This window comes from Peromyscus californicus, unplaced genomic scaffold (genome assembly GCF_007827085.1).
Source record: "Peromyscus californicus insignis strain IS unplaced genomic scaffold, ASM782708v3 Scaffold_11__1_contigs__length_118956290, whole genome shotgun sequence".
Lineage (NCBI taxonomy): Eukaryota > Metazoa > Chordata > Mammalia > Rodentia > Cricetidae > Peromyscus > Peromyscus californicus.
Window position 1 is genome coordinate 31,645,949 of NW_026294402.1, and position 15,164 is coordinate 31,661,112.

The 15,164-nt window shown below is 48.5% G+C and overlaps 1 protein-coding gene and 1 long non-coding RNA gene across 9 annotated transcripts in view; one reads left to right on the forward strand and one right to left on the reverse strand.

Moving 5' to 3' along the window:
* The first annotated feature begins 935 nt into the window (after window positions 1-935).
* Window positions 936-11,016, forward strand: LOC128121686 (uncharacterized). The gene is made up of 2 exons (XR_008222237.1): window positions 936-8,184; window positions 10,024-11,016. It is a non-coding gene; the product is annotated as an uncharacterized LOC128121686 (long non-coding RNA).
* Pknox2 (PBX/knotted 1 homeobox 2) overlaps window positions 10,394-15,164 on the reverse strand; it is a 273,676-nt gene continuing 268,905 nt past the window's right edge. For all 8 annotated transcript variants that reach the window (XM_052756552.1, XM_052756526.1, XM_052756546.1 and 5 more), the window contains 3 exons: window positions 14,738-14,814; window positions 13,752-13,930; window positions 10,394-12,582 (listed from right to left, as the gene is read on the reverse strand). In XM_052756552.1, coding sequence (XP_052612512.1) covers window positions 12,350-12,582; window positions 13,752-13,930; window positions 14,738-14,814 — 489 coding nt within the window. In that variant the 3' untranslated portion in view covers window positions 10,394-12,349. The remainder of the gene's footprint in view (window positions 12,583-13,751; window positions 13,931-14,737; window positions 14,815-15,164) is intronic.

Consider the following 15,164-nt stretch of genomic DNA (forward strand, 5'->3'; position numbering starts at 1 on the left):
ATTTTGCTGAGAAAGTATAAAATGAGCCCTTTCCACTTTCACTTCAATGTCTGGAGTAGAACCGTCTTGAGTTGGTGGTCATAGAGAACTGTAAACTGTCAATGAGTAAGCATTGACCAGGGCCTTCCCAAGACAGGCATGCCCTTCCAACTGATCGATAACCCTGGCATCTACCCCGTTGCCTTAAGATGTATTATAACTTAAATCTTCAAGTACTTGACTGAATCCATGCCATGGGCACGGATCAGCACCCACCATGCCCTAGGCTCTCCTACCACAGCCTGGTCACCCAGGGCATTATGGGGTCTACGTAGGAGGCTGAAAGCTGGGGCACCCCAGAGTGTACGCTTTTCCTGTTTAGAAAGCAAAAAGTAAGGAGAGGAGCCTCATTTCCTGGAAGCCAGGAGAGGTGACTCTCGTCCCTGAGCCAGCCTCCATGATTAGCATGCACAAGAGGGGAGTAATTATATGCTACTTTTAGAGAAGAGACACTCCCATTCTCGATGGCGCCTGATTATGTATTTCTTTGTGAGTCTGAGAGGATCGTCATCATTTGGATTTCTGTCTGAGCCTGGCGTTTGCCCTTCTCCTTCCGCTGGGAGGGAAGCACAGGCCATTCTGCTGACCTGGAAGGTGCTTTGGCTTTCTAAAGCCTTACTTCTAAAGAACAATGAGCCACCTTAGCCCGCAGCCCAGCAGCTCCACATCTTACCCAAGCCCTCATGCATATTCATCCTGCTTCCCAGTGCTCAGCATGGAATATGCAAATTAGCCAAGCAGGAGCTGGTTGGCATTTCGATAATAGCTTTGTCTGAAAAACCCCCAGGGACACAAGCACTTCTCTCTCTCTCTCTCTCTCTCTCTCTCTCTCTCTCTCTCTCTCTCCCTCTCTCTCTCTTCCTCTCTCTCTCTCCTCTGCCTCTCCCCTCTGCTCTCCTCTCTCTCCTCTCTCTCCTCCCGCACTGTCCGTGCTCTCCCTGCCCCCACATGTCCCAGAACAAGGAAAAGAATCATAGGTTGCAAGAAGTGAGGAGCCAGGTGTTTGTCTTCCAGTCCAGCGTATTTCCACTTCATCCTTTGTCCCCCCTTTTCCTTGATCAGAATTATTTTATTATCTTCTCCCACCAATATTGCTGGATCTGACAGTGCCCCGGAGCCCTGGGCCAGTTCTCGGCTCTCAGTTGACTCCCCTTTATGTGTGGGCACCTGTTCTAGGCCAGCTTGTCCAAGAGCGCCCAGCGCTTTGTGCCTCCTCCATCTTCCAGCCTGATTGTGACTGTGTGCTCAGGAGTCGGTCCTAAACACCTAAGTACCTTGATCTCCAGGCAGCGGGAGAGGGTTGCCTTTCTACACAGGTCAGGGGAAAAGGCTTGGCTGGCGCTGCTACATCACTTGGACTCAACACACAGATCTCTAAACCTCATCTGTGCAACCATCAGCAAGGAGCTCTGGCCCACTCCTCCATCCCAGACAGCTTCTCCTTCGAAGATCGACTTCCTGACTCCCCCTCCAGTCCACTCCTGCCGCTCAGCAGATCTGTGGAAAGGGACTTCCTGAGTTCCGAGGACAGAGATTCTATCTTGCCTCTTTCCTAAGGGAGACTGCTGTGGGCAGGCAGACTGAGGCTGCAACCCACATTTTTGAGCACTTTCTCATCCAAGGGACTTTGTGGGGGACAGGTGAGGGCATGTTCAGGGAGGCAAACACCTCTTAGAACTTCAGGATGAAAGGTCTCCTCCCTTGGCCTGGAGGCTGGTTCTGGTCAAGCCAAGGTTTAGGGAGGCCCATGACTATCTCATGAAAGGACTGAGGGTTTGACCTTGAACTCTTAATCTTAGCTGTACTACATATCAGATCAAATAATTTTTTTTGAGTGTTGAGACTGAGCCCAGGGTCTCACTCATGCTCAACATTTGCCCCTCCACTGAGCCACACTTCCAAACTAAAGACTAGTTTCTATATGGCTCTGGTTGGCCTGGAACTTTGTTATATACTAGGCTGGTCTTGAATCCACAGAACCCCCTCTCTGCCTCTGCCTCCCTAGTGCTATAATTAAAAGTACATAACACCATGCTTAACTAAAACCTAATTTTAATTAGATTTTGTTGTTGTTGTTGTTTTATTAGTTTTTTGAGGTGTGTTCTCATATAGTCCAGGCTAACCTCAGACTTTCTCTGTAACCAAGGCTGGCCTTTAATTATTGGTCCTTCTGCCTCTGCCTCCTAAGTGCTGGGATTACAGCCATGAGCCATGTCCACCTCCAAAATAACATATTTATGTATATGTATATATATATGCATAATATATATTTTTAATTACGTAATTTCTTTTAGCCTTAACTTCTATATTTTAAGAATGAGACTACTGATAGTCATATTTCTAGTAGAATTTTCAGTGTTGTTTTGAAGAATCTTTAGTGTCTAGCATGTACTCAAAGTGCTCCATAAGTGGCTTTTACTAGTAAATTTTGAGGAACACAGTGACAGGGCTGGACCCTGTGGCCTCTCTAGCTTTGGATGGTCATTATTTTATAATCCAAGAGACACAGAAGTCTTGAAAACAAAAACAAAAGAAGATGAATGTGGCGTACTCCCCTAAATCAGCCTCACAGGGACTCTAGCCTTGTAACTGTTTTATTTTGTGTTTTTATACAGTGTCTCGCTACGTAGCTCAGGCTAGTCTCTCTCTCTCTCTCTCTCTCTCTCTCTCTCTCTCTCTCTCTCTCCCCCTTTTCTTTTCTTTCTCCCCGCCGCTCCTAGACAGGGTTTCTCTGTGTAACTCTGGCTGTCCTGGAACTTGCTCTGTAGACCACGCTGGTCACGAACTCAGATTCACCTGCCTCTGCCTCTGGAGTGCTGGGATACAAGGCACAGGCCACCACAATCCGGTTTTGCCTCAGTCTCTTAGCGATTCTCTTGCCTTGGCCTTCCAAGTATTGGGGTTACAGATTTGATTGATGATGCCCAATTCTATCCATATTAAATCCTGCTTGGGGAGAGGCCTAGGGAGGCCTCGGGCTGATTGTAGAACTCCTGCCCCCCGCCCAGGGGGTGGGGTGGGGAAGAAGAGATGAACAGCAGGCAGGAGGCGGGTGCATTCTGATTCTTCAGCAGGTTCACTCCAAGAAGTGGTGGAAGAAGAGGGTGTCAAGCCAGAGTTATTTTGAGTTTGGAGAATAGGTTCTATTTTCACTGGCGAGGCGACAGGTGGAGTGACAGAAGAAGAAGCAGACAAAGCAGCCCAGAGTCACCCAGGGATGCTGCCTGAGTTAGAACCCAGTGCTAGCATTGGGTGGAACAGCTAGAACCTGAGGATGAATTCAAGATACCCGGAAGCACCACACGCTCCCTGCAGCCAAGCTCCCCTGTAGCACTTGAGTCCCAGAGCCAGGCAGCGTTTCTGCTCCTGGACTCTCACTCCTCATGCCTCGGCTCTCACATCGGGGGTGGAGAGCCAGGCATGGGCTGCCTCTGTGTAGTGATTTGGCTTTTTTTTGGCCCTGAAAGGCAATGGACAGTGTGAGAGGGAGGAGAGACAATGCTAGTGTGCAGACCAAAGATTCCTACATGCCATGGGTGAGAGGGTTCACTGACCCACAGGTCCCCAGTCTGCAACTCTGTTTGCTCACTCTGAACTTACTCTTGTTGAGTTGCAAACGGGAGCTTGGAGGGACAATGCTGAGAGAATCCACCATTTTCAGCTCCAAGTGACTGCCCTGAAGATGCTTTTGTGAATCGAGTTCAGAATCTCTGAGGTGCTGTTGAAATGCACCTCCTGGTCCAGACTCTGAAATATTTTGATTTGCAAGTCCAAAACTCCCGCTCAGCAATTCTAAGGTGCACTCCAGCTGAGAATCCCCAGGATAGGATTGGAGGAGAGATAATAAACGCTACTGAGCCTGGAAGGAGCTGGGGAGATTCCATCCTAAGAGGGCAAAGCTGCTTCACCTCCTTCCAACAGGAGTTGCTGTGTGGATACACACTCCATCCAGTCTGAAGCAGAGCATGGGCTGGGGGTGTAGCTCAGTGGTAGAGCACCTGCCAATAGACAGGACCCAGGTTCCATTCCCAGTAATTGGATGGATGGATGGACGGATGGACCGACAGATGAAGGGATGGATGGAGCAGGAAGTATGTGTTCCTCTGGGTGCTGGGAGCTGGGCTGTGGTACTCATTTAATTCCCTAGCTGGGTGGGTATCTGGGCAGCATCTCCAGGAGGAACTAAGAACTTGAGCCATCGTCTACAGCACTACAGTTTCACGAATATCAGTGGAAGGAGAACTTAGACCCCGTCTGCCTCCTCAGCGTGCACATGAGGAGAGTTGATGTTGGTGGTCTCTGTGTAATAAAGGACAGTGTTGGCAGAGTCTTGACTAAACCCAGAGAAGAAAGCCCAGCATTCTTCCTGTGTGTGCCATCATAAGAGGCCCACAAGATGGCATAGCTGGCCTTCAAGAAGTTTGATAGAATAAACATTTTACAATGCAATGACATGAATAGCCACCCAGAAATTCACATGAATAACAGGTGAAGATGAGGTACATATACACCTGAAGTGAGTTCTCTGAATAAATAACCTGAAAAAAATCAGTAAATGAAAAGGTATAATGAGATCCATACAACTGAAGGGAATTGTCTTAAATGGCTGATTGTAATGAGATGTACATAAATTGTAAGGCTTGTAATGAAACAAAAAAAATTCATATTCTTGCCTGGTAATACTGGGTGTAATGTCTACACCTGAAATAAGTCATCTCAGTGTGCTGAGTGTAATGAGATGCACATAATTTTAAAGAGTTTAATGAGATGAAAATAAATCAAACACTTGTCTTAAAATGAAAGATGTACGAAGATGCACACACCTGAAGGGCATTGTCCTAAATGGGTTCAATTTAATGAGATGCATTTAATTTGCAAAGGGGCTAAATGAGATCGGCCCAGAGAGAGGCTGAGAAATATCAAAGTAGAAGATACACTTGGAAGTGGTGTAATATAACCTGCCTTGTTTGTGGGCTAGAAATAAGGTGTCAAGAAGCACACAGCACAGCTCAGGCCACACTATCTGCTGGCCTTAGTCCTTATCCCCTGGTTGATGATGCCCTCCCTGCAAAGCTGAATTATCCTTTGACCTCAGGTTGATGCTGTACATAGTAGGCACCCTGAAAGGTCAGGGAATGGACAAATGGCTTTGAAGTTGGATCTACATGGAAAAAAGAAAGAAGGGAACTATGTAGGAAGGAACTTGAAAGAGGAGCTGGAGATTCCTCTCCTCTCTCTTCCACTCTACTCTCTTCCCCCTTTTCTCTTATCTTTCTTAGGTGGGGTCTCTTTAGGTAGCCCAAGCTGGTCTCAAACCCTTCCATCCTCCTGCCTTTCTCTCCTAGGTACTTGGATTACAGGTGCATATGCCTAGCTCTGAAACCTATTTTTTTAAGAACATATTTTATTTATTTGTGTGGGGGGCACATCCGCCGTAGCATGTGTGTGGAGGTCAGAGGACAACTTGAACGTCTCAGTTCTTACTTTCTATCATGTGAACCCCAGGAATCGTAGTCAGATGGTCTGGCATGGTGGCAAGTTCCTTTACCCGCTGAGACGAAAGGGCCCCTGAAGTCTATTTTCTGTGAGCAATGTTCCGGAGGAAACACTGCTCATGGTAATTTTTGTTCCCTCAGAGCTCATGATTACCTCTCAAGGCCAGGTAGGCAGGTATGACAAGTGAATGAAGGTGTCTGGGTGTGAGATAGGCACAAAGTGCAAGAAAAGGCAGGATTATCTGCATTTGCACAAATATATTTTCTCCAATATTTTGTTTCCAAGGCAGAGTCCCGTTGGATGATCTTGTTTTCTCATTCTTGGTGGAGAAATGGGTTTAGAGAAATACTTCCCTTCTTAATAAAGACCCATTATAAACTTATAAACTCTGTACAGCGATGCACAGCTGTAACTCCAGCACTAGAGTCTTAGACAAGAGGATGAAGAGGTCAAGGTTGCCTAACTGCACAGTGAGTTTGGGGTTAGCCTGCTATACATAACTAGTCCCAGGCCAGCCTGTGATACACAGAAAGACCTCCCCCCTCAAAAAAATAGATCACGCACGCACGCACGCACGCAGAATTGGGATGCAGCTCAGTGGTAGGACATTTACCTAGCATTTTCAAGGCCTTAGGTTCAATCCCCAACACCACCAAATCAAGCCACACCAGACTGAAACACCCAAAACAAAGCACTCTAACCCAATTAGATATTAGAAAGGGGAGAATACCTAACTAACTACTTAAGGTCAGTCCCAGCATAACCACAGCTGACCTCAGCCTCAGTGCTGGGCTACCACAGGAGTGGGGGATGTCATAACTTAGAGAGTGAATCTCAGGGTAGCAGTCATTCAGGTGCTCCAGTCACAGTCATGCAGGCATGTAGATCCCAAATTGCCTGACTGCCTGACTTCAGGAGAGACCAGGAATCTCATTTGTTCCATGTACAATCTTCTAACTTCTAAATGTTGGTGTAACAATCTTAAAAGCAACTGCTCTGAGCAAACCATGACTGTAAGCAGGATGTTATCTCAACATCACACTTGACCTGAGCAGCTCTTGTCCGCAACACTGAGCAATAAAGTTAGAGATCATTCAGAATGGTCAGACTGTGGCTCTAACCCACTCTTTTAGGATGCGGACTGCCCGGAAGGGATTCATGACCATGACTGTCTCCTGTGCCTAGAACGGAGCCCAGGACAGTGCGAGCTTAACAACTGTGTGCAGAAACAACAGTGAGCTCGTTGGGATTAAGACTGAGCTGGTTGCAGGCTGCCAGCCATTGCTGTCATCTGGCCTGTGTAAATCAGAAGAGGGGCTTCTGGCCAAGGATGTTTAAGTCTTCAGCAGGATTTGCAAGCCTGAAAGGGCCTTTCCGATGAACTGGCAGTCAGGTCCAGAAGCTGGCCTGAACAGTTTCTTGGGCTGTTAATAACAGAGTTTTATTTTAGGCTAAAGAAATCTACCCACCCCCACCCCCAGTATCCCCTCTCTGTCATTACCACAGGGGACATCTCTCTGGGTTTGTCTGCATCATCTGGATCATGCAGACACAGCACTTGCCGTCTCCTGAGAACACAACCACCCACACCACAAACCCACTTTTAGTTGTCAGCATGGTTGAAAAGATGGCACCCCGGGTTGGAAAACCATGTTAGTCTAATTTCTTTGGGACATATTTTCTGCTGTGTGGTTTGCAGAATCCTTAATACATATGACTTGGAAAGAAGGAGCAGAGACGGATCAAGTGAATCTAAGGAACAGCTAAAGAGTTAAACAGGCTTCTTTTCCTGCAGGACTTTTCGGAGCCTTCACTACAATGTGCATTGCACACAATGTGTGGTATATTTAGCTAGGAACTTTGGGTTAATTTGGTTGGCATTTATTTTTAGCTAAGAGTATCCAGCTAATTTGGTCATGGAATTTTTTCCTTGGCAATATATATATGCTGTGTGTATACATATATTAAAGACTTCTTATTTCATTTGTGTGTGTGAGTGCCCACATGCATGCTAGTGCACAGTGTGCCTGTCTGGTATCTGCAGAGGTCAGAGAAAGGTATCCTGACTGGAGTTACAGGCAGTTGTGAGCTGTTTGAGATGGGTGCTAGGAACTGAGTGTAGGTCCTCCGTGCAAGAACAGCAAGTGTTCTTAACTGCTGAGCCTTCTCTTCAGTTCGTTTGAGTGTGTGTGTGTGTGTGTGTGTGTGTGTGTGTGTGTTCCTTGGAAACTTCTGCTTGAAATGATAATGAAATCTCCCCCAGGTTCTCTCTTTTTACTTACATTTTATTTTTTGAGACAAGTCTCGTGTATTCCAGGCTATCCTCTGAGTATGTAGCCAAGGATGGCCTTGAACTTCTAATCCCCCTGCCTCCTACTCCGGAGGGTTAGGACAACTTACATGGTCTATGATGTCTGGCTCTCTGTCTTTCCAATTTGGGGAGGTGAGGTGGTAATGTGTTTGTTATCGTCTTTTGAATCTTTTGACTTTTCTGACCCCTTCTGCATCCTTGGCTTGGCTGCAGGGAATGAAGAGACTCCTGGGATTAGGGGTCAGACCCTGCCCTGGACATAGTACCAGGGTTAAAGCTGCAGCCCACGATTCATCTCTTTCCATGCTCCAGGACTTTCCACCTATGAACAAAGGAAGGTACTGTGGGATGGTCTGTATGTCAAATGTGTTGCTGATTGGTCAATAAATAAATCACTGATTGGCCATTGGCTAGGCAGGAAGTATAGGTGGGACAAGGAGGAGAATAGAGCTGGGAAGTGGAAGGCTGAGTAGGAGACACTGCCAGCCGCCATCAGGATAAGGAAGATGTAAAGTACCGGTAAGCCACAAGCCACGTGGCAAGATATAGATTAATAGAAATGGATTAATTTAAGCTGTAAGAACAGTTAGCAAGAAGCCTGCCACGGCCATACAGTTTGTAACCAAAATAAGTCTCTGTGTTTACTTGATCGGGTTTGAGCGGCTTGGGACTGGCGGGTGAGAGAGATTTGTCCTGACTGTGGGCCAGGCAGGAAAACTCAAGCAACAAATGGCGCCCAACGTGGGGCCCGAGTTTCCACCTAAAACCTGAGAAAAGATTCTAAAACGGAGCTAAAAACAGTTCCTAATTGTCTCTCTCAAATGAGCGGCAGCTGCCGGTTTGAGCTACTGGCGGGTTGCTGGCGTGCGCGCTCGACCTGCAGTATGGCGGGAATGAGGCCTCTGCAAGTGGCACATTAAGCTACATTGTGGATTTAGCCTTTGCTAGTACAAAACAAAAAAAGAGGTTTCTGGGCTACACGCTGCTTGGATAAAAGCATAGACCCACAATAGCTCCCAGAGCTGGTGGTAAAACTACAGTACCGCCGCCGCCATGTTGGGAAGCTGAGGTGGGCGGAGCCAGCTGCCACAGTTGCTGCAGCTTAAAGCAATAGATTCACAATAAGACAGATTCAGATGTAATAGTTTAAAATGTGTGTAAAATATACGTAGGCTTGAAAGAGACAAAAAAAGGTGATATATACAGTATAGAAACAAATACATGGTTTTAAAAAATAAAGTCTTTAAAGAGACAGTAAAATTAATATAAAAAATAAGCCACGTAGAGATGACTATTACACAGAGAGTCTGGATTGTGTTGTCTTTGGGATTCTTAACTACAGAGAGATATTTGATTGTAAAGGAAGCTGAGTTAAACCAGTATGTATATTTTAAAGATACTTTGACTTCAAAATTTGGATGTAAGGATATGTTGCTTTGGAAAAGAGTCTCTTTTGTTTCCACAGAAAGCGAGAGGCTATGGATTTGTTCCAGAGTAAGATACATCAGGTTTGACCAGCCAAGACCCCCTGAAAGGTCTCCGATGACACCATGGCCCAGATGATCCAACATCCAGAACCGTTTCAAGACAACTGGCTCAGATGATACAGCCTCACGGACTACTCCATGATCCTAAAATTTTCTTTGTTTCCCCAGAAGATACAGCGCCCCCCTCCAGCAGGAAGTAGTAAGAGAAGCTACGCCCAAATTCCCAAATATACCAAGCTGACTTTGGAGATGTGTAAAGGTTAAAACCTTCCTTTTTAAGAAAAGAAAAGGGGAAGTACTGTGGGATGGTCTGTATGTCAAATGTGTTGCTGATTGGTCAATAAATAAATCACTGATTGGCCATTGGCTAGGCAGGAAGTATAGGTGGGACAAGGAGGAGAATAGAGCTGGGAAGTGGAAGGCTGAGTAGGAGACACTGCCAGCCGCCATCAGGATAAGGAAGATGTAAAGTACCGGTAAGCCACAAGCCACGTGGCAAGATATAGATTAATAGAAATGGATTAATTTAAGCTGTAAGAACAGTTAGCAAGAAGCCTGCCACGGCCATACAGTTTGTAACCAAAATAAGTCTCTGTGTTTACTTGATCGGGTTTGAGCGGCTTGGGACTGGCGGGTGAGAGAGATTTGTCCTGACTGTGGGCCAGGCAGGAAAACTCAAGCAACAGGAAGGTGGGTTTATGAGAGTGACGTGTAGGCCATGGCTGCACCAACTTGGATGATAAAGTCCTGGGGCAACAATGGGAAATACAGAGGTCTACAAGGGTGAAGGTCAGCTCTCCTCTGCAGTGCAGAGGACTGTTGGGAGAGGGCAGTACAGAGCATCCTCTGTCCTCTCTAGACTCTGATTTAGAGCTGGAGTGCCAAAGTGGACCATCTTCCTCTCCAGACAGGCTAACAGAGGTCACCCCTTTTCTCTTTCTGAGGGAGATCAGTTCAATGGGAGTGGATTGGGCTTCCAGATCCTGTCTGGCCCAGGGTCCCACTGAAGGCATAAGGGACCTCTAAGGTAGTCACAGGAAGAGAGAATTGTGCACCAGCATTTCGGTAGGTGATAAGGTTTACTGAAAACTTTGCGGCCACATTCAGTACTGGTTTGGTGGATACACTGGAAGGAGGTTGCATAACATTAGGCGGGTGGAAGGGGCTGGGAGGAAGAGATGTAGGCATGTGTATCCATGTGCACATATGCACACATGTCCGTGCTGAGTAGGGTGCTTGTCACGGTGCTGAGTGGAGGAAGTTATGTGTGGATGTATGTATTTTAACAAGAAAAATGAACTAGAAGAGGAAATACGTTTTATCCACTGCGTGTTGCAAAAGTCTCACGCCAAAAAAGCTTGCCTTTCCTCTAAGTATGACATCAAAAGGGAGTAAAAAAATGATTGGATCACCCAGATTATAAATAAGGTTATTTGTTTCTCAAAAATCCCTAGTAAAACATTAAATATCAGCTCTTTTGGGGGAGAAATACATTCATTTCCGGGAGACCTCAGAAAAGTGACTATCCTTTTGCTCCATCCAACCAGGTAGAAGAGGGGAAGTCCCAGAAGACCCCAAGGGCCCCCTCTGGTTGAGCCAGATAGCCACTCACATCCGACCACTGAAGGAGATGGCTAATGCACATTTACAAATGAAACTGCACATCCATCACATTAAACCCAATGGAAAACACACACGTGATTAGTCCTGCCATTCACAGCCGTAGAATAGGAGGGGACAGGAGGAGCGGGGTGCCAATCATGGGCCCTCCAAGGTGGGGTTTGGAGGGTGTGCGTGAGGGCAGATGGTAGGAAGCCTCCTCCCAGGAGCCCCCAGTTCCTCAGGGTCGGGCCCACTGGCGTGTGCAGATCAACTGGTCTGCCATCCCCCTGCCATGTCGGGTACTGAAGGCAAGAGCAGCAGCACCTTCCTCAGACCCTGCCTTCCCATTGGGATAACGCTTCTTTCCGATGTGTCTTCTGCCTTCTCTGGAGGATAGAATGAAGAAGGAGGCTAGAGGCTGGTGGTACCAGCCTGGGAGCAGAGGGATACCATGGGGACCTGTGGAGTGGGAAGAACCCCTGGCCCTCCTCACTAAAGGTTTACAGAGGGGCGGGGGTATCTGGAGAACTCCATTTGAGGATAGGAGCATCTAGGGTAAGACACCAAGGTCCTATTATTACAGGAGCTGTGATGTGATCACCTAGGGACAGATGTGTTCCCCAAAGTCATCTTAATATGGCTCCTGATCCAGGTTCTGCCGCCTGCTTGGTCCTAGAGCTGACCCAGATGGAGAGCTGCTCTTAACCTCTTCAGGTTGGACCCACCGACAATATATTTCCAAGAGAGGAAGAAGGAGTCTTGTTTGGCTTCCTTCCCCCTCTCCTCAGTCCATGGCTGCTGTGCTAAGAGACAGGGTCCTGGTGGGGCAAGCTGGAGCCCTGTGCAGTCTATGTCCCACTCGGATCTGCAGGACACGGTGTTGCCTCAGGCCCTCCTCCTCTGGCCACCAGTTATGCATTTGGAGTCCCTCCTGTCCTTGAGTGTCTTTCGAGGGAGCTCAGATTCTCCTGTGGGGAAACGTTAGTCCCCTCTGCCTCATCCTTCCCTCCCAAGTCTGCCCCTTGGCAAAGGTCCGCTCTGCAAACAGCGCCTGTCCACCTCACAGGGCAGGGCTTGTGAACTACCCAAGTCCTTTTCCACGTGGAGCCATGGTGTCATCTGTCTTCAGGTATTGGGTGAGTCCAGCTCTCACTCTGCCTTTCTTCACGGGCTGTTTGACTGGCCCCAGCAATGGAGTGCTCTGCAGTCCAAGGGTCTGGAACTAGGTTTTCACTGAAGCTTGGTGGTTGGAAAGGAACAGGGTGTCGCCTCTGCGTTTCTTCAAGCTATGATTTGGGGAAGCTAGGGCCCAACTTTCTTGGTGCTGCCTGCCCGTGTCCCCTCCCTCCCACCCTGACCCCTCCTGATGACACTCCTTTCCTGCTTGGTGACCAGTGCCATCGGGGCTGCCTGACTACTCCAGGGAGTCACTGTGTTCCAAGCCCAGGTCGCTGACATTCGTTGTCTGCAGCTCATCTGCCTCCTCCTCTAGCTCCTCCTCTTCCTCTTCTTCCTCTTCCATATCATCTTCATCCTCTTCTTCCGTTCCATCCAACGAGTCATCATGTGCAGCCATCATGGCCTGCTGCATGGCCATGGTGGCATTATCTGAGGACAGGGACTGCAGGTTGTCCAAGTTGATGGAACCTGCATGGAGAGGACAAAGGATAGGGTACACAGGGGCTGTTGGTCAGGCCCAGCAACCTTAGTGATGGACAGGGTGGATGGGCTGGCTCATGGGATGGTGGGCCCCTTGTTTGTCCAAACACTTAGTGAGACAATTCACTGGCACAGAGATTCCCATCCCTCCGTTCTTCTGCTTCTCCTGCATCATCTCAGGTAGCAACCCCTCCCACCCCGCGGCCAATACATGCTCAGTATTCTCTATGTAACTACTCTGTAAAGCAGGAGCCCTCTGACTGACTCCCCACTCTGAAGCGGAGGAAACTGAGTCTCAGACAGCTAAGTCAAGGATTCAAGACACTGCGTCAGTCCTGACAGCACTGGGCGTTTCTGCAAGCGTGTCCAGCACGACCTCTCTTTATTCCTGTTCTGCCTCAACAGATGGTGACCCACCACATAGGAACCAGTGTACAGCCGTACGCGTGAAGATATGCACGTACACGCGTGTCTCCACCCTCCTGCCCACACAGAGGTCTTCACATGCCAGCTTCAGAAACGTCTCGCTGATTAAATTATTCATTGTTCACTAGGAAACCAGCAATGTGAAGAGCATGTACGGAGGGTGTGGTGGGGAATCTGGAAGAACAAAGCTTCTCTTGGCCTCTGTTCACAAGCCAGATGCCTGCCTTGGTATTTATAGATGCCTTGGCCTTGGAGAACTAGGCAGATATTGACTTCACTGAGCCACCCAGGAATATGAGTGAGGAGGGCGCTCTGCGGAGCAGCCACTGGCTCCAAGGACCATCAGCTCCCACTTCTTTGTGAGGTTGCTTTAGGTTTGTTCAAATTTATACAGGAGTTCTTTCGGCTCATACTTGTAATTCTAGCACTAAGAAGGCAGAGGCAGGAGGATCAGAAATACAAGGATAGCCTTGGCTATGTAGTATCTTTGAGGCCAGACTACGTGAGATTCTGTCTCAAACAGAACAAATCACAAACAACAGCAATAGCAAAAACAAAAATGTGTATAAAACACCCCTTCTTACAGTAGGGTTTATGAAAAGCAGGGGCAAACGCTGTGAAGAATCAATGGCAGGAATCCTGGCTGTGTAAGGAGACATTCAGCCCTTGAATCTTTGCTTTCCAGGAGCCCCACTAGCCCCAACCTACGGCTTCCCCGGTCCTGGTCTTACCATCAGGGTTTGTCCCGGGGGTGCCACCCTGCTGCTGCAGGACCCCAGCAGCAATGGAGTTGGGCCAGAATCTTTGGGTGGGCCGGTGCTGAGACTTGATTTTCTTGGCTTTGGGAGCAGGATCTGGGTTGCTGGCATCAAGCATGGGCTGCAGGATGCGCCTCCGAGCATTGATGAACCTGCCCAGCGGTGATGGTGAAGATCTGGTTAGTCACCATCTGGGTCCCATGGGCGGGGTGGGGGTGGGGAAGATACGAAGGCTAAGCTGCCCCCAGGGGTCAGGAGACAGGTGTACCAGTTTAGGGGGAAAGGCCCTCTATGGCTGAGGAATTTGCCAGTTACCCAGGGCTCGGTGACCACAGGCAGCATGGGAAGACCGCAGAAGGAGGTGTCAGAAATTCCTACTCAAGACCCACCAGACTTGAACAGAGAAGGGAAGAGCTGTGGTCACAGTCACTGACTTCTGTCTTGGACTACAACAGGGGCCCAGCTTTAGGGTCTAGCACATCTATCCATCCTGTCCAGAAGCAGACAAGGACACTGACATCCCCGTGGGCTCAGAAAAGCATTTCCCCCTCCTCTTTCCCACCTTACTTTGTAGAACACTTTGGTTTCAGCGCACATGAAGTTGGGTAGACCAGATATCCACCTTTGGTACCAGATGCAAGACCCTCTAGCCTGTCTCCACTGGGCTAGGCGTGAGCCCAGATTCTCTGGCAATGCTCATTTTTTCTAAAGTCAGGAAGTTTCTAGGGATGTGTTTGGCCCAATTTCCCAGCAGAGGGCGCTGAGAAGCTGCAGTTGAAGCCCAGGACAGGCTGACTCAGAGTCCCTCTATCTAGCCCACATGGGAAGAGGACTGGCCTGGTAGTGGAGCCGAGGCTGAGGTAGGTGTGGGCATTCTGTCTGTTCTCCCTTCTCTGCATTCCCCCACCAGGCGTGTGCCCCTGGATCCGAGAGCCCGTGGGCAGATGATGCCAACTCACCAGTTGTTTACTTGCAGGAGGGTGAGGTTTGTCTGGGCCGCAATCTGCCTCTTCTCGTCCTCTGTGGGGTAGGGGTGCTGAAATGAAAGACGGGCTGATGAGGAGTTGTAGGCTTGTGGTGTCCAGGGCGTCCTGGAGTTCATCAAGACACGGCCACAACCCAGGGCTTGGGAGCCCAAACTGCGGAAAGGCAGTGTTTGTTCTTGACGACAATGGGCCTGGAGTGTACACAGAGTCTCCCCAGTGCCTTAGGCTCCCTAGCTCATGGTCGAAACGGAGACCAGGGGAGTTTCTGGAGGCAGTTCAGTATTGATCGCAAGGCATTTTCCCCTGCTTCTCACTTGATCCCTCAGGAAGGCAGGCTTTCTCAGAGCTGGGGTCAACAATGGCCTCTAAAGCCCCTAGAAAGTAGTAAGTGGGGGGGGGA